The sequence below is a fragment of the Dreissena polymorpha genome, chromosome 14, assembly GCF_020536995.1.
Source record: "Dreissena polymorpha isolate Duluth1 chromosome 14, UMN_Dpol_1.0, whole genome shotgun sequence".
Lineage (NCBI taxonomy): Eukaryota > Metazoa > Mollusca > Bivalvia > Myida > Dreissenidae > Dreissena > Dreissena polymorpha.
The window spans coordinates 47781314-47796486 of record NC_068368.1 but is presented as its reverse complement, the minus strand read 5'-3'; the positions used below and the strand labels follow the sequence as shown (position 1 = coordinate 47796486).

General features: G+C 33.1%; 1 protein-coding gene across 7 annotated transcripts in view; it reads left to right on the top strand.

Moving 5' to 3' along the window:
* LOC127857702 (ras-responsive element-binding protein 1-like) overlaps nt 1-15173 on the top strand; it is a 62884-nt gene that overhangs the window by 33224 nt on the left and 14487 nt on the right. For 4 of the 7 annotated variants that reach the window (XM_052394322.1, XM_052394324.1, XM_052394323.1 and 1 more), the window contains exons 3-4: nt 3484-3939; nt 5119-5217. In XM_052394322.1, coding sequence (XP_052250282.1) covers nt 3484-3939; nt 5119-5217 — 555 coding nt within the window. The remainder of the gene's footprint in view (nt 1-3483; nt 3940-5118; nt 5218-15173) is intronic. The other 3 variants (XM_052394325.1, XM_052394328.1, XM_052394327.1) reach the window with 3 other exon arrangements.

The window sequence follows — 15173 nt, the reverse complement described above, 5'->3', positions numbered from 1 at the left end:
AAGCCCAATATTAAGAACGAATTTGCTTTTAGTTATTTCATAAAAATACATTATATTTATGTTCAAAATAGCTAAAAACAACTTGTAATGGAAAAGAAAAATATCATTTTCAAGGATCATCAGATTTTGAATTTCGTGAAAAAACGTTTATAAAGGTGATCAAATTTGAATTGCTTCAAATTACTGCACATATATGGCAGACTTCTTTTCATAGGTAATTTGCATTGGATCATGGAAAATATCCCTCGCAGATGAATCTATTCAAGTGTAAATTCATCGAAAATTGGAAACATGCAATGACCTCTGCTTCAAATCATTGAGGCCATTCTTGGGTAATTACTTTGGTTGAATAGCAGATACAAAATGTGCCTATTGAATACTAATAAATACCATTATGCAATTTCGAAAGAGGTTGGGATAGTTTTGCCAGGTTGGAAACAAACATATTGCCAAACACAATTGTGGCCTTTCATCGAAATTTCCCAATAATAATTGCACTCCAAAATTGCATCCATTAGAACATTATTTTTGTTAAAGATTTTAACTGAAGAAATGAAAGAGGTGGCTGCAATTTTAGTGTGGGTACTTGTGTCAATAGAAACTAAACCTTAGCCCGGCTTAGCCGGCTTTGAATAAACAAAATTGTAAAGAATTGTTTTATGGCTGCGGATTTTGCTTTCTAATTAAGTAAACATGGTACAGGAACTGTTTAGAAACTGAAACAGATAATGATGTTCTTCAACAAAGTCCTTACTTTTGTTTAAAATTCTTTTGTTTTCATAGTTTGTAAATGACAGTGATACTTAATTTTAATATCATATACTTTAAGAACATTAACTAGAAAACATTAAAGGGGCCTTTTCACAGATTTTGGCATTTTTTAACTTATTCATTAAATGCTTTATATCGATAAATGTAAACATTGGATCGTAAAAGCTCCAGTAAAAAATCAAGAATAAAATTAAAAAAAGGAAAAGAACATTGCCCGGACTAGGTTTCGAACCAGTGACCCCTGGAGTCCTGCCAGAGTCCTGAAGTAAAAACGCTTTAGCCTACTGAGCTATTCCGCAGAGTACATATGCTTGAAGTATTTTATACCTTATATAAGCAATCTTCGTAGTTTTACAAAATTTAACGACAAAAACAGAACTCTCCAAATTATTCAATCGTTTCACGTTGCAACGCTTTATAATTTTTAGGTTTTAAAATCGTCAAAAGATGCATATAATGGCTATATTAGACCATGGTAAATGTTCAGTATTACTGTTTCCTCACAAATATCATAACTAAAACGAAAATTTGCGCATCTGAAACAACTTTTTTCAATTTTGTCAATTTACCAAAGCGTGAAAAGATCCCTTTAATTTTAACATCTTATTATACCTTTTACCAAATATACCTTATATTTTAGTAAATGTTAGCATTATTACAACAACTGTGAACACTTCTTCTGTTGACAGTAATCTTTATTTGTTCAGTAATTTATTTTCTTGAAGAGAGCTGTGAATATAAAATGTTTTCAAGTGCAGAAAGATGCTATGTTTGCCAAGTCATTCATATCTTTAATGTGTTTGTTGTCTTTTAACCAGTGACATGTTTGACTGCGGGTTACATGCATAACGTGTCTTCGCCCAATTTAGCAAAATCTGAACCTTGCAACTCAATTGTTTGAACCTCAGTTGCCAAGCAAATATCTATTGACTGTTGAATCTTTTGAAAGAAATCTGTTAAGTACCAGTCGCATCATCTTACTATGACTTTTGTGTGTTACGTCTAGCGAATGTAAGATAATATGATAAACTCTGAAGTCGCACTTGAACTGTGAAAACGATAATGTTTGCCAAAAAAGCAAATCAGTTAAAACAAAAGAACAAGTGGCATGTATAAATTATGATAAATTGTCATTTACTAATGACTAGTGAGCTGTTGTTCATTTCTTTGATAATAGCATAAGCATTCAAATGATATGATCATTAGTTAAACCTATCTGAGTATTAAGTGCAAGCTAAATTATTGAGTTTTTTAAATGTAAACTTTAAAACTCTTCTTGATGTTTGTGTATTGTGATAAACGCAACAAAAGTTTATTATGATGATTGTCAATAGCTGCACTCACATCATGCCACAGACGGCCAAATAACCACAATAAAATCATAATCTCAAAATAGGTCCATCTTAGGGTATAGGTTTCACATAATAAGGTTTAATTGGTTAAATTAGTATTTATTCCCCGATGTCTGTGTACCGACTCTGGACATAAGTCTCTGATGAGTCACTTTTCTCGACTCCACGATGGCTGTGTTTCTGTTAAACGGTAACCAATGCTATACATTTTGTCCCTTGGTGATGATTAAGACGATTATGATGTCAAAAGATGCTTTATGCTTAAGAAGTATAAAAAGCCATTCTAAAAGTTCAAAATAAGGAGTTTTTCTATAACTTCAACTCGTACGAATGATGCCTATTTGTTATTGCTAATTGTCAGTCTCATAAGATTTTATCAAGTTTCAATAAAAAGGATTTAAGTTGAAGTTGGCAGTTCAAAATTGCTGGATGAAATTATGGGAATTTTGTACAAGGTAATCGCCAGTTGAATGTGATCCTTTTATGGCAATATGTTTAAATTATATTTTTGATGGTGGGCCAGTGTATCAAGTTGCAATTTATCTTTGTAATTAAAATTATCAATTGTTGACAATTTGTATGTTTCTCGATTTGTCATTTCAAATGCCGATGTTCAAAATTGTTCAGACGTATTCATTTCATTCTGCTTGATAACTTGATATAGTGAAAATTTCTGTAATAGAACAGAGTTTAAAAAAAAACACACACTATTTGTATCCATTTTCATTTTTTTTTGTTTCAATAATTGAAATGAAGTGAGGCTTAATTTCATATAAATTATTTATTTGTTTTATATGCTGGACATATCATAAAGTAACATCCAACAGTACTGTCACAACTCATTCTAATGAAATGAATGAATAATTTAGTGTTACTTTAATGCTAGGATATTGTTTAAAAATGCTTAAATAAGAAAACTTTTACAGTTGTTACTCTGAAACAGATGATTTTATTATGGATACATTTTTTAATCAAAGTTCTAGAAGGAGTAGGAAAAACATCTTATGGGAAAGTCTAATGAAAAAAAAATCTGTACATAAATAATGTTTGGTTTGGCAGTGTTGTTGTTTGTTTTTAAACAAGATGTATTTTAGTCGTGCATAACATGGTAACAGTCAAATTATTATGTAAACTGAAATTGTGCTAAAATATCTAAATAAGTAGCCAAAATGCTTATAGTTTGAATGTAAGCTCAGAAAGTGTGAAAATCTGCTTTATTTAAAAAATAATTTACATAAATTTTAGTAACTTATTTGAGAAGTTAGTAGCAAATGAGAGATTTAAGAAGCCATTAACTAATTTGGCAGCTGGTAACACTAAAAGTAGTTGATATTTATATTTGTACTTGTTCCTATTTCAGGATGAAGAGTTCGGAGAGTTTGCTCCCTTGGTGATGGATACTGAAGCAGTGGACACACAACTAGAACCAGTCCATGGTCGGGCCCAGTCACCAAGAAATCTCAAAATCCACAGCGATTTCTCCACAAACTCACATATTCAACGCCCCGAACCTCTAAAACCTCAAATCCTGGCGCAACCACCGCATTTGATGCCTTACGTCTCATTGGCCAACATCCAGACCTCGATTTCGGGTTTACCAACATGGACCTCCGATGGTAACAAGAGCATTCCAAATGTATGTTATTCTGTTCCACCATCTCCATCAAAATCCGCGTTCTCGCTTGCAAGTGAGATGAGTGAGCATCCTTCTCCTGCCTCCACGCCAAACAACGGCGGGAATGCAGACGAGTCGTCTCGATCCAGCAGTACAACGCCATCTTTGAACTTGGCACGGCGTGGGGCGAAGGTAACACGGGTAATGTAGACATTTATTATAAGGTGTGGCATTCAAATTCACAGAGTTTTTTTGGTTTTGAGTGGTCTTCAAAAGACATGATAGACACTTTGGTTTGAATTGGAAAATCTTTTTTTGACACAAATTCACTTTTGAATTATTTTGTTATACCACATATCTTTGCTAATCTTCTTGAACATCATGACTGGTTTGCTAGAATTTAGCCTTTCAGACTTTATTTATTAGCTTGGAAAATATTCCAGACGATATAAAACTGACAAATTTTCTGTCTTGTGTTCTGAACGATTAACACCTAACTTCCTGAATATTTGAAAGTGATTTTGACACTCTTTACACACCTTATATGTGGTGCCTAACAACCAAATCTGATTGGAAGAATATGTAACATTTTACCTGTGTTGTTTTTTCTTGGAGTGAATATGTTAGAAAGCTTTTCTGTAAAATATGTTCTTTATTATTGACACGTGTGTTTTTTCTAATCTGTCGGTCACCTATTTCCTTTCAAATTAACTAATCAGGGCTGTGTGTTTTAATATAAGACATCTGACTGGCTGATCCTTGCTACGTAACTGTCGTAAGATTGAGCATCTGGCTCCATGATAAAACATGGCATTGTTTTATTTTCTGGGAAATTTTAAGTTTGAAGTGAAATTTTATGAATTAATATGTTTCCAATATATCAGAAAAGCATTTGACAAAAGAAACAACTTCAAACCAAGGAGTTGTGATAAATCTCTATGTTAGATTGTTCTGAACTGAAGACTTGTACTAGCAAGGATAGCCTCCCTTAGTTGCCCATGACAGAGTTGGTATTCCCCAAATGACATCTACATCATACACTTCTAATAATACCATAGCAACTCCTGATGCTTTCATCTCTCTGATAGAGCTTTCCTTTTTATTTTTCTGTTTTATTCAACATAGAATGTAAAGGGAGACTAACATTTCATACTCTCTGTTATTTCCATTAAAAATTGACTTAAACCTAAAATAAGATGTTTTTCATAGTTTAGAAAAAAAAATTGGCCTGCGCTTAGAAAGGAATTTTTTTTAATTTAAAAAAAAACATGCAAAGTTTTACTGGGACTATGGTCTAGCGTCCACTACAAACCAGATATTGAGTAGTCCAGTTTATCATATTTTAGCAGTGCTAGGTTTAATGCTGTGTTGCATTTTCAGACTGTTGAGGACGATGCCGATGAAAATGACGAAAATCTGGATTATGATTCAGATTATGATGATCTTGAAGAGTTACTTAGTGAACTAATAAGACATAAGGTATCAGAAGCGATGTCAATATTTGTTATGTACTCCTGACATATATCCAAGAAATATTTCCCAGTGAGTCATGGCACTTTGCATGCATGTTCTAAAACTCTTGATGGGCATTCCTTATTTCTATAGGCAACTGTAGATATGCTAAATGTATTGCAAACCATTTTTATTTTACCTGCGCTGGAGTTAATTTTGTCGTAAGTTCTACTTAAACTACTTATGCACACACATTATTTTTACCACATGATAACAATTGCAGCTTATTTTCATTGTGATGGAACTAATGAAGAAAAGCATTAAGTTTTATTTTTAGCTAAGCATGGGAATAAATATTTAATACAATATAACAACTAACTGCTATTCTGCATGCTTCCCATCTATACCCTTGGACCTCTATTCCCTTGGTTATTTTGAAGCGTGGTATTGCCCTTTAAACCATGACCTTTAACCTTAACTTTTAACACTAATTCTTATTTCTCCTTTAGCAGCAAACAGTTGGTGATGGTTGGTAATGCATTTTTTCAGCTATGTAACTTGTTTCATTGAAATGGGTTGTTGCACTAATAATTTTATGTAATTAAACAATGAATGAAATTGTCTTAGATTTCTAGTAACTGATGCTGAGATTTCTAGTAACTGATGCTGAGATTTCTAGAAACTGATGCTGAGATTTCTAGTAACTGATGCTGAGATTTCTAGTAACTGATGCTGATGCTGAGATTTCTAGTAACTGATGCTGAGATTTCTAGTAACTGATGCTGAGATTTCTAGAAACTGATGCTGAGATTTCTAGTAACTGATGCTGAGATTTCTAGTAACTGATGCTGAGATTTCTAGTAACTGATGCTGAGATTTCTAGAAACTGATGCTGAGATTTCTAGAAACTGATGCTGAGATTTCTAGAAACTGATGCTGAGATTTCTAGTAACTGATGCTGAGATTTCTAGAAACTGATGCTGAGATTTCTAGTAACTGATGCTGAGATTTCTAGTAACTGATGCTGATGCTGAGATTTCTAGTAACTGATGCTGAGATTTCTAGTAACTGATGCTGAGATTTCCAGTAACTGATGCTGTCTGTGTGCTAAGTTGGTTTCAGTCTTGTCCACTGCATAGTTATCTGTCTTTTGGGCCAACACCTTTGGAATTGTTTCCTTACAAATTTATGCAAATGTTATTAAGCTATTTGATGATATCAATGATTAATATATTACATATGAGGTGTGTCAGCCCGTTTTAGTGATTTTTTAGCTCATCTATTTTTTGAAAAAAAATTATGAGCTATTGTCATCACCTTGGCGTCGGCGTCTGCGTCGGGGTCGGCGTCCGGTTCAGTTTTGCGTTTAGGTCCACTTTTCTCAGAAAGTATCAATGCTATTGCATTCAAACTTGGTACACTTACTTACTATCATGAGGGGACTGGGCAGGCAAAGTTAGATAACTCTGGCGTGCATTTTGACTGAATTATGTGCCCTTTTTATACTTAGAAAATTGAAAATTTTGGTTAAGTTTTGCGTTTAGGTCCACTTTTTTCAGAAAGTATCAATGCTATTGCATTCAAACTTGGTACACTTACTAACTATCATGAGGGGACTGGGCACGCAAAGTTAGATAACTCTGGCGTGCATTTTGACAGAATTATGTGCCCTTTTTATACTTAGAAAATTGAAAATTTTGGTTAAGTTTTGTGTTAAGGTCCATTTTATTCCTTAAGTATCAAAGCTATTGCTTTCATACTTGCAACACTTACTAACTACCATAAGGGGACTGTGCAGGCAAAGTTATGTAACTCTGACTGGCATTTGGACGGAATTATGGGCCCTTTATACTTAGAAAATTGAAAGTTTGGTTAAGTTTTGTGTTTTGGTCCACTTTACCCCTAAAGTATCATAGATATTGCTATCATACTTGGAACACTCGCAAACTATCATAAGGGTACAGTAAAAGGACAAGTTGCATAACTCTGGATGTCATTTTTACGGAATTATGGCCCTTTTTTGACTTAGTAACTTTGAATATATGGTTAAATTTTGTGTTTCGATCCACTTTACTTCTTAAGTATCAAGGCTATTGCTTTCAAACTTCAAATACTTTCATGCTATCATGAGGTTACTGTACCTGGCAAGTTGAATTTTACCTTGACCTTTGAATGACCTTGACTCTCAAGGTCAAATTATTAAATTTCTCTAAAATTGCCATAACTTCTTTATTAATGATTAGATTTGATTGATACTTTGACAAAACTACTCTTACCTGACATACCACAATAGACTCCACCCAAACCATCGCCCGTGCCCCCCCCCCCCCAACCCCCCCCCCCTATTTTTTTTTTTTTTTTTTTTTTTTTAAGATCATCTCACAAATGACCACCACACCCTCACACTATACCCCCCCCCCCCCCCCCCCACCCCACCCCCTCCCCAATTTTTTTTTTTAAACGGTTAAAAAACAAAACTATTTATTTTGATTATTTTATGTTTAAAATACCGTCCAACCATCGCACCCAAGAATCCCCCCCCCCACCCCCCCTCCCCCCACCCGAATCCCCCCCCCCTATTTTATTTTTTTTTAAATATTTTTTTTAAGATCATCTCACAAATTACCACCACACCCTCACACTATATCCCCCCCCCCCACCTCACCCCCCCCCCATTTTTTTTTATGAAACGGTTAAAAACACAAATATTTATTTTTATTATTTATGTTGAAATACCGTCCAACCATCGCACCCAAGAATCCCCCCCCCACCCCCCCTCCCCCCACCCGATCCCCCCCCCCTTTTTTTTTTTTTTTTTTTTTTTTTTTAAGATCATCTCACAAATTACCACCACACCCTCACACTATACCCCCCCACCTCACCCCCCCCCATTTTTTTTTATGAAACGGTTAAAAAACACAAATATTTATTTTTATTATTTTATGTTTGAAATACCGTCCAACCATCGCACCCAAGAATCCCCCCCCCCCCCCCCCCCCCCGATTTTTTTTTGCATTTTTTTTGCATTTTTGGAAGAAAATGTAATAAATGTCCACACCCCCACACAATGCACCGCTCTTCACTCCACCCCTCCCTCCTTTGTGATTGAAAATGAGAGTCCCTTCACCTTTAAAAGAAAATAGATGAGCGGTCTGCACCCGCAAGGCGGTGCTCTTGTGTTGTAGTTATTGCAGTAGAAATTGGAATGCACTCCTAAATGTAATATTTAAAAATGTATGTGTACATGTTTTTTGTTGTTTTTTGCATTAAACATCTAAATTTTTTGTTAACGTGGTATTGTAAATCAATTTACAAATATTATAAACAGTGATCCATAGTTCAATTTAGAGTGCATTCATTTTCTTAATTCAACCTGTGTAGTTTAAAATATGTGTATTCATTTATTTTATCAACAGTGTATAACTGTGCTGTTGTGGTTATGCAAAGATTTAAATATGAGCCATGCTCTGTGAAAATGGTGTTTAATGCATGTGTGTAAAGTATCGTCCCAGATTAGCCTGTGCAGTCTGCACAGGCTAATCAGGGACGACCCTTTCCGTCTAAACTGGTTTTTTGCTGAGAAGAGACTTTCTGTTAATGAAAAATACCATAAAAAGCGGAAAGTGTCGTACCTGATCAGCCTGTGCAGACTGCACTGGCTGAACTGGGAGGACACTTTATGCACATGCATTAAACCCCCTTTCACAGAGCACAGCTCATATATTTTACAATAATTCAGTGTTATTTTATGGGGGAATATTGTAACAAAATTAAGTTTTGTAAACAATATAAGCTTTAAACCTTTAAAAGTACTGCATTGTAATTAAAGTCATTCTTTGTTGAACATATATATGTATAAATATAAATGTTGCAATAGAAAACGAGTTTGTTAAAATGCTAGCTTCCATTTTATAATAAGCATTTAACTCATAACAATGATGAAATCCATAGAATAAGAATAATTATATTCAATGAACATAACATAAAATATGTATTATAAGTAGAATTATTGCTTAATTAAAAATTAATTGTTTATTATTAAGATTTCAGTTTTATTTGTACATTCACATAATTTCTTGAGTTATAAAACTAAGCTTAGTAGATACACGAAAGTAAAATCTTTATTGCCTATTAATTGTTTTATGTTTATTTATGTTTTTTTTTAATTACTTTATTTCTTCATGTCTGCTTTACTTGCCACAAAAGTATTTTTGTTTGTTAAGAAGTATGTTGTAAAGAGTTATTGATGATGCCCTTGTGATACTGAAAGTTGTATTCATTTTAAAACAACATCATGTTAATTTTGCACTGCAACACTGTCAGTCAAATGCAATGCGTAAATCAATTTCAACCTCTTGAATATTAATGACTGTTCACAGGATTTATGTTTTAATTATTTTAATGACATTCAGTGATTACACAGTAAAAAAATCTTCAATTTGCTGAGTTTTCCTGGTTGAGGTTAGTCACTTAGTCAGCTGTCATGTACAATAGTGATTTCCGGAGATTTTGCCATGGCTAACTTCGAGACAGGTAGTGGCAATTGTTTTGTTTTAGTGATTAATGTTGCTGTACCTGTACTGATGACATAAAAATCACCTTTATCATTAGTGTACTAATGTTCGATCATTACACAACCCGCCCCTTGGGGGCACTGCTGGTTTGACAGTTCGTACACACGCTCGCTGCAGACACTGTCACTGCAAGCCTCTTGTCATCATGATCATTTAGTGCTCGTCTGTCAGTGGACAGACATCAGTTTTTGGAAGTCAAGTAAAAAAGAAAAATTCACTTTGTGGACTGGCAGCTTTAAAAGGCATTTTTTGTTTAAGCTTTTGCTTAAGTTGTGTGGAATGGTGTACATGTTGGATTTTTTCAGTATTAAAAGCATTTAGTGAGTATTATTTATTTTTTTATTTATTTATTTATTTTTTAGTTATGTATTTATTTACAATTACAATAATTTGTTTATAACAAGAAATATATTTTGCATATTGTATAAACAAATAATTTCTGCTGGTTCACTCAAATATCATTTTTGGCAAATCTGATGTAATAAATTTATTTATAATAAAAGCAAGTGGAGGTTTTATAAAGTTAATTAATCAATACTTGTGTATACCTATTTGTCTTGTACATGTATATTTTAATTTAAAATGCAATAACTGAGGAAGTTGTTGTCCCCTACCGGTGAATCCAGAGGGGACTTATGGTTTGCGCTCTGTGCGTAAGTCAGTCAGTCAGTCAGTCAGTCAGTCAGTCAGTCAGTCAGTCAGTCAGTCAGTCAGTCAGTCAGTCAGTCAGTCAGTCAGTCAGTCAGTCAGTCAGTCAGTCAGTCAGTCAGTCAGTCTGTCCGTCACACTTTTCTGGATCCTGCGATAACTTTAAAAGTTCTTCATATTTTTTCATGAAACTTCAAACATGGACAGATGGCAATATGGAGATTATGCACCTCATTTTATTTTGTTCCTACATCAAGAATTGTGGTTGCTATGGCAACAAATAATATAAAAAATATTTCTGAAAATGGTGGAGTTTCACTAGTAGGGGACCATATTGCTTGGCAATCTCTTGTTGCTTATTTGATTTGAGGATGGGATGCTAAAAATAAAGTGTTTGTCATTATTGAATTTGTAACGCATTGTCGTCAACAAAATATTGGCATCTTAAATTTGTTTTACATCATATTTAAATGATGAAATCTTAGATGATTTTGGGAGATTTTTCACAGGCTAGCTGTGGCAAACAGAAAACAGATTATTGATTAAGGTCCATATCTTCGTATTGAGCTGGAAGATTAAACCTGTCCCTTTTTAATCTGGAATGTACTTTTGTTATTGTGGCTTAACTGACGTGGTCCATATACTTTATTGATAATTACACTGATATATTTAATATTAAACAGGATTTGAGTTTTTTGGCTGTGGTAAATTTTGTCATTTTGAAATTCTTATACTGTCTTTTTTGCTTTAAATAACAAGAACTTAGGGGTAAAAAATCTGATTGTTCTGTGCTTTTTTTCTGTTTCAAGATAGGATATTTCCAAAAGAGCGACTTACTTTGCTTGACAATGCATGTCAATCACCGAATACAAAACCTTCTTGCGCAAACCAAGATCAAAACATTTGACCCTCATAAAACAGTCAATACTCTTGACGTACTGATTGGTTATTGGCGGTCAGATGGCTTTTGTCATGACCATAGACTTGTTTTGATGCATCACCATTGTTTTTATGGGATGTTGGAGATATTTGGGGTGTTGTGATGGATCGTGTATTGGCTTGATTGATTCAGAGGATGTTAGTCAGACCTTTTTTATCCTTGTTTTTGTCATACAACACTTTATTTTCAAGAATGTTTTTGATAACTGATGGATAAACAATTAACTCATCATTAAATTTTCTGAACTTTTGTTAACTTTACTATAATAAACAAAACCTAAAGCTTATAATATAAAAAAAGTTTGTACTATATTTAAAAAAAATGCTACTGTGTTCAAAAGATATTAGTAAGCATTTAGAATACATTGTAGCATGGCTGCTTTAGACATTATTATTAGATTGAAATAAAAAAGCATATTAATATTATGCAGCGTATTGTCCTTTCTTAAAATATGTTATTAATTTATCAATTGTTTTGCTCATTCATAGTAGATTATGACCTTCTTATTGATCCTTGCTATCACTCTTCATGGCCCAGCCTCATGCTGCAATTAGTCACAGATAGTCTGACTGACACCTTGACTAATGATGACAACAGTATTAATGTGAACCATTAATTGATACTGCTCAGTTTTGTTTTGTGTCTGTAATTCATCACCGTCTGGTGATTGAAGGTTAGCTCTGTATCTTTCACCAGCGGTGTTAACAGTAACTTTCTCTGTATTTGGCTCCCTCTGATAAGTGTACTTGACCATTTTCATTGAAAGTTTGCTCTTCTCAAATCCAGATTTCAGAAACATAATATCAATTATATTTCAAGCATTTAAAAAATAACTTCAAAAACAAGCAGTCTTTTCTGTAAACATGTGATTAAGGAGAACCACAACCAATCTGTACATTTAAATAATTTATTTGATTAAAATTATGTTGCAATAAATTATTATAATTACATTGATATAAAACTATACATGTACTTCTATTAAATTTGCTTCAAAGTTACTGTTCAATATTTTTTTTATTTTGTAGTTTTATTACACAGTTTATTTTTTCATTTATGATTAAACTTAATAATTTTTAGAATGAACAAAATACCATGTGTTGATGATTTTATCTAAACTTTTGCCTATTGTTTTTTTCTGTGAAAACTACTTTAAATGAATACACATTCATGTTAATTGTGTATCCTTTAATGTTGATAATTAATAATTTAATTCTTATAAATATCAAATATCTCTTTGTTGCTTTGAAAGGTGTTGTGAGGGACATCAAAGAAGCATCAATTATCATGTTGATTTTTATTGCTCAGGTATAGGTGAATATGTATCAGGTTTGAACTTGCAAGCATCCAGATTATGGCAACAATAGACAATCTGATGGCATTACAATAGCTGTGACAATTACCACTATAGAATTTACTGTGTACTGGATCAAAAGCTTTTCACAGATCTATTTAACTGTTAAAGAAGGAATGACAAACTTCTCATATGGTGTTAACAAGATTTGCCCCTGATGATTGCTCCATTGAACAAGGGAGGGAGGAGTTTGGTAGATATATATCCTGGAGTTTTGGGGAGTCTGGACATTCAGTTTTTGCATCATGATCCCAGAAAACCTGTCAGTAACTTTGGAAGGCCCACCCATGAAATTTGGTGCTAATTTGGATGGATATATACATACAAATGTGTCACCGTCCAAGGTAATTTTTGGAAATTAGGCTTTTGTCCACCTTTCACTGTAAGTGCTAAGATGATTTTATTGCATTATCTGCTCCTTGATGTGTATTGAAATTTAGGTCATCGTTGTCTGCTTTGTGATTGGCTGGTTACTTTTGGAAGGATGTGGCTTTAATTGTTGTATTTTATTTGAGTTGTTGATTGATAGATTAAATGCTCAGATCTGCTGCTGCTGAATGCATTTAAGAACATAACAATCACATAGTGAGTGATAATTATTTTTCATTGACAAGAAACAAAGATTTAAAAAGAAATTATTGACAAAAAGAAAACAACAAAAATAATATTAAATGTATTTTTTGTGCATTTTATGTGTTTGATTATGTTTTTGCTGCAGATTCCTGCATATATATTTTTATTAATGAATTTAAAAATCAGCCTTAAGTTCACTTCATATTAATATCATTGCCGATATCTTGTCATTTTAAATGTTACCTTCATGCCTTAAAGGTAAATGATTTGTTATTTAACCTTAGGTGAACACAAAATTATTACCTTTTTTTATTTTGAAGATCATAATTTATCAGATAATCGTTACACTATATTTTATGGAAGACATGCTATTTTGTAAGGAAAACCATATAATTACATTAGACATTTCAAATATATTTCATTATAAATGTGATAATAATTTTACAACAAAATTATATTAAAATAATAGATGACAGACATTGTGTATATTTAAATGTGTTCATAGATAACCAGTAGCTGATTTTATTGGCATTTTAACTGCCTTGTGTGTTTTATTGTATTTCTTAATACAGTGTAAGACATTTTTCACAAGTGTATAAAAAACTATGAGACACACAGGCTACTGTCAGCATCTTAGGTCATGTTAAATCTCGTCTAGAGATTTACAACTTTGTCTACTATAAACATCTTTAGGTTGTTCTTAAAGAGATTTGATTATCCATTAAATAAACATCTCAGAGATGTTTGGAAAACAGATATACATTTGTTTATTTTTGTGTTTTTTTGTGTGGAAATTTTGATGTTGCCAGAAATAGTTGGCATGTGGTTTGTTTGAATTTCTCAACTGCAAACGGAAACCGAACTACAAATATATTTGCTTTATTATTCTATGTATAATATTCTTAAAAAGTTAGTGAAACCATAAACAATATTTTCCTTTCGCATCTTACAATCATGTATCAGGTGATTGTACTTACGTTAAAAAAGGAATGTTGTCACTCAATTCATGTGGTTTATTGAAGATGGATACAAATAATGTACATAGGTGATGTTGTCCCGAGGCCCTGAGGTATTTGCTTCTAGCTAGTGACTTATGGGGGAAGTTTCACTGGCCTGTCTCTGTATCTTATCAGCATCTTTTGTTGATGTTTGAATGGGGCTGCTGTCAGCTGTGTGGGGTCTGGTCCACTAATAGGACCAAGATTACATCAGGGTCACAGTGGCAATAGTGTAGTGTGTCTACTTTAGCTGTTGTACACCTTACAGGTAGTTTTAAGTTAAAAAGAGGAATATTAACGTAAAAATATATATGGACAATATAAATGGATTTTTAAAATTTAATTTGATATTTTAAAGAAGAAACATTGAGATAGAAATTTATTTGAAAAATATGTTGCAAAGTAATTTGTTAATCATTAAATATTTTTGCACAAAATGATAATTTTGAGTGATTAAATATTTTTTGCACATAATGATTATTGGCAGTGTGTAATAGTGGATAATTTTAATTTATGGTGCATTTCATCCTGCTGGTCTGTCAGTCTTGAATGAATTGCCCAATTAACAATACACACATAATTAGGGTAACACTGTCTAATGGTGACATGTATTGGCATCTTAATTTGGATACTCTTTATTGCCTGTCTCAAGGAGGTGGAAACTGTGCTGAAGAGTATTTGGAAATGAGGTGATATTTGGTTGATGCAAATGGTGAAAGCTTGATTGACAGGTGAAACTAACAGGGGATTGGTCAGGTTACAGATATATTTGTACAGAAAGGTTGGGCATGTATTTTGAATGTTTCCTGGATGTACATCTCTCTATATGAATAATATAGTCTGATAAACATTTTTTGGTTGAACATGATTGTGTTAAAATGCGTGCACTGATGTAGTGT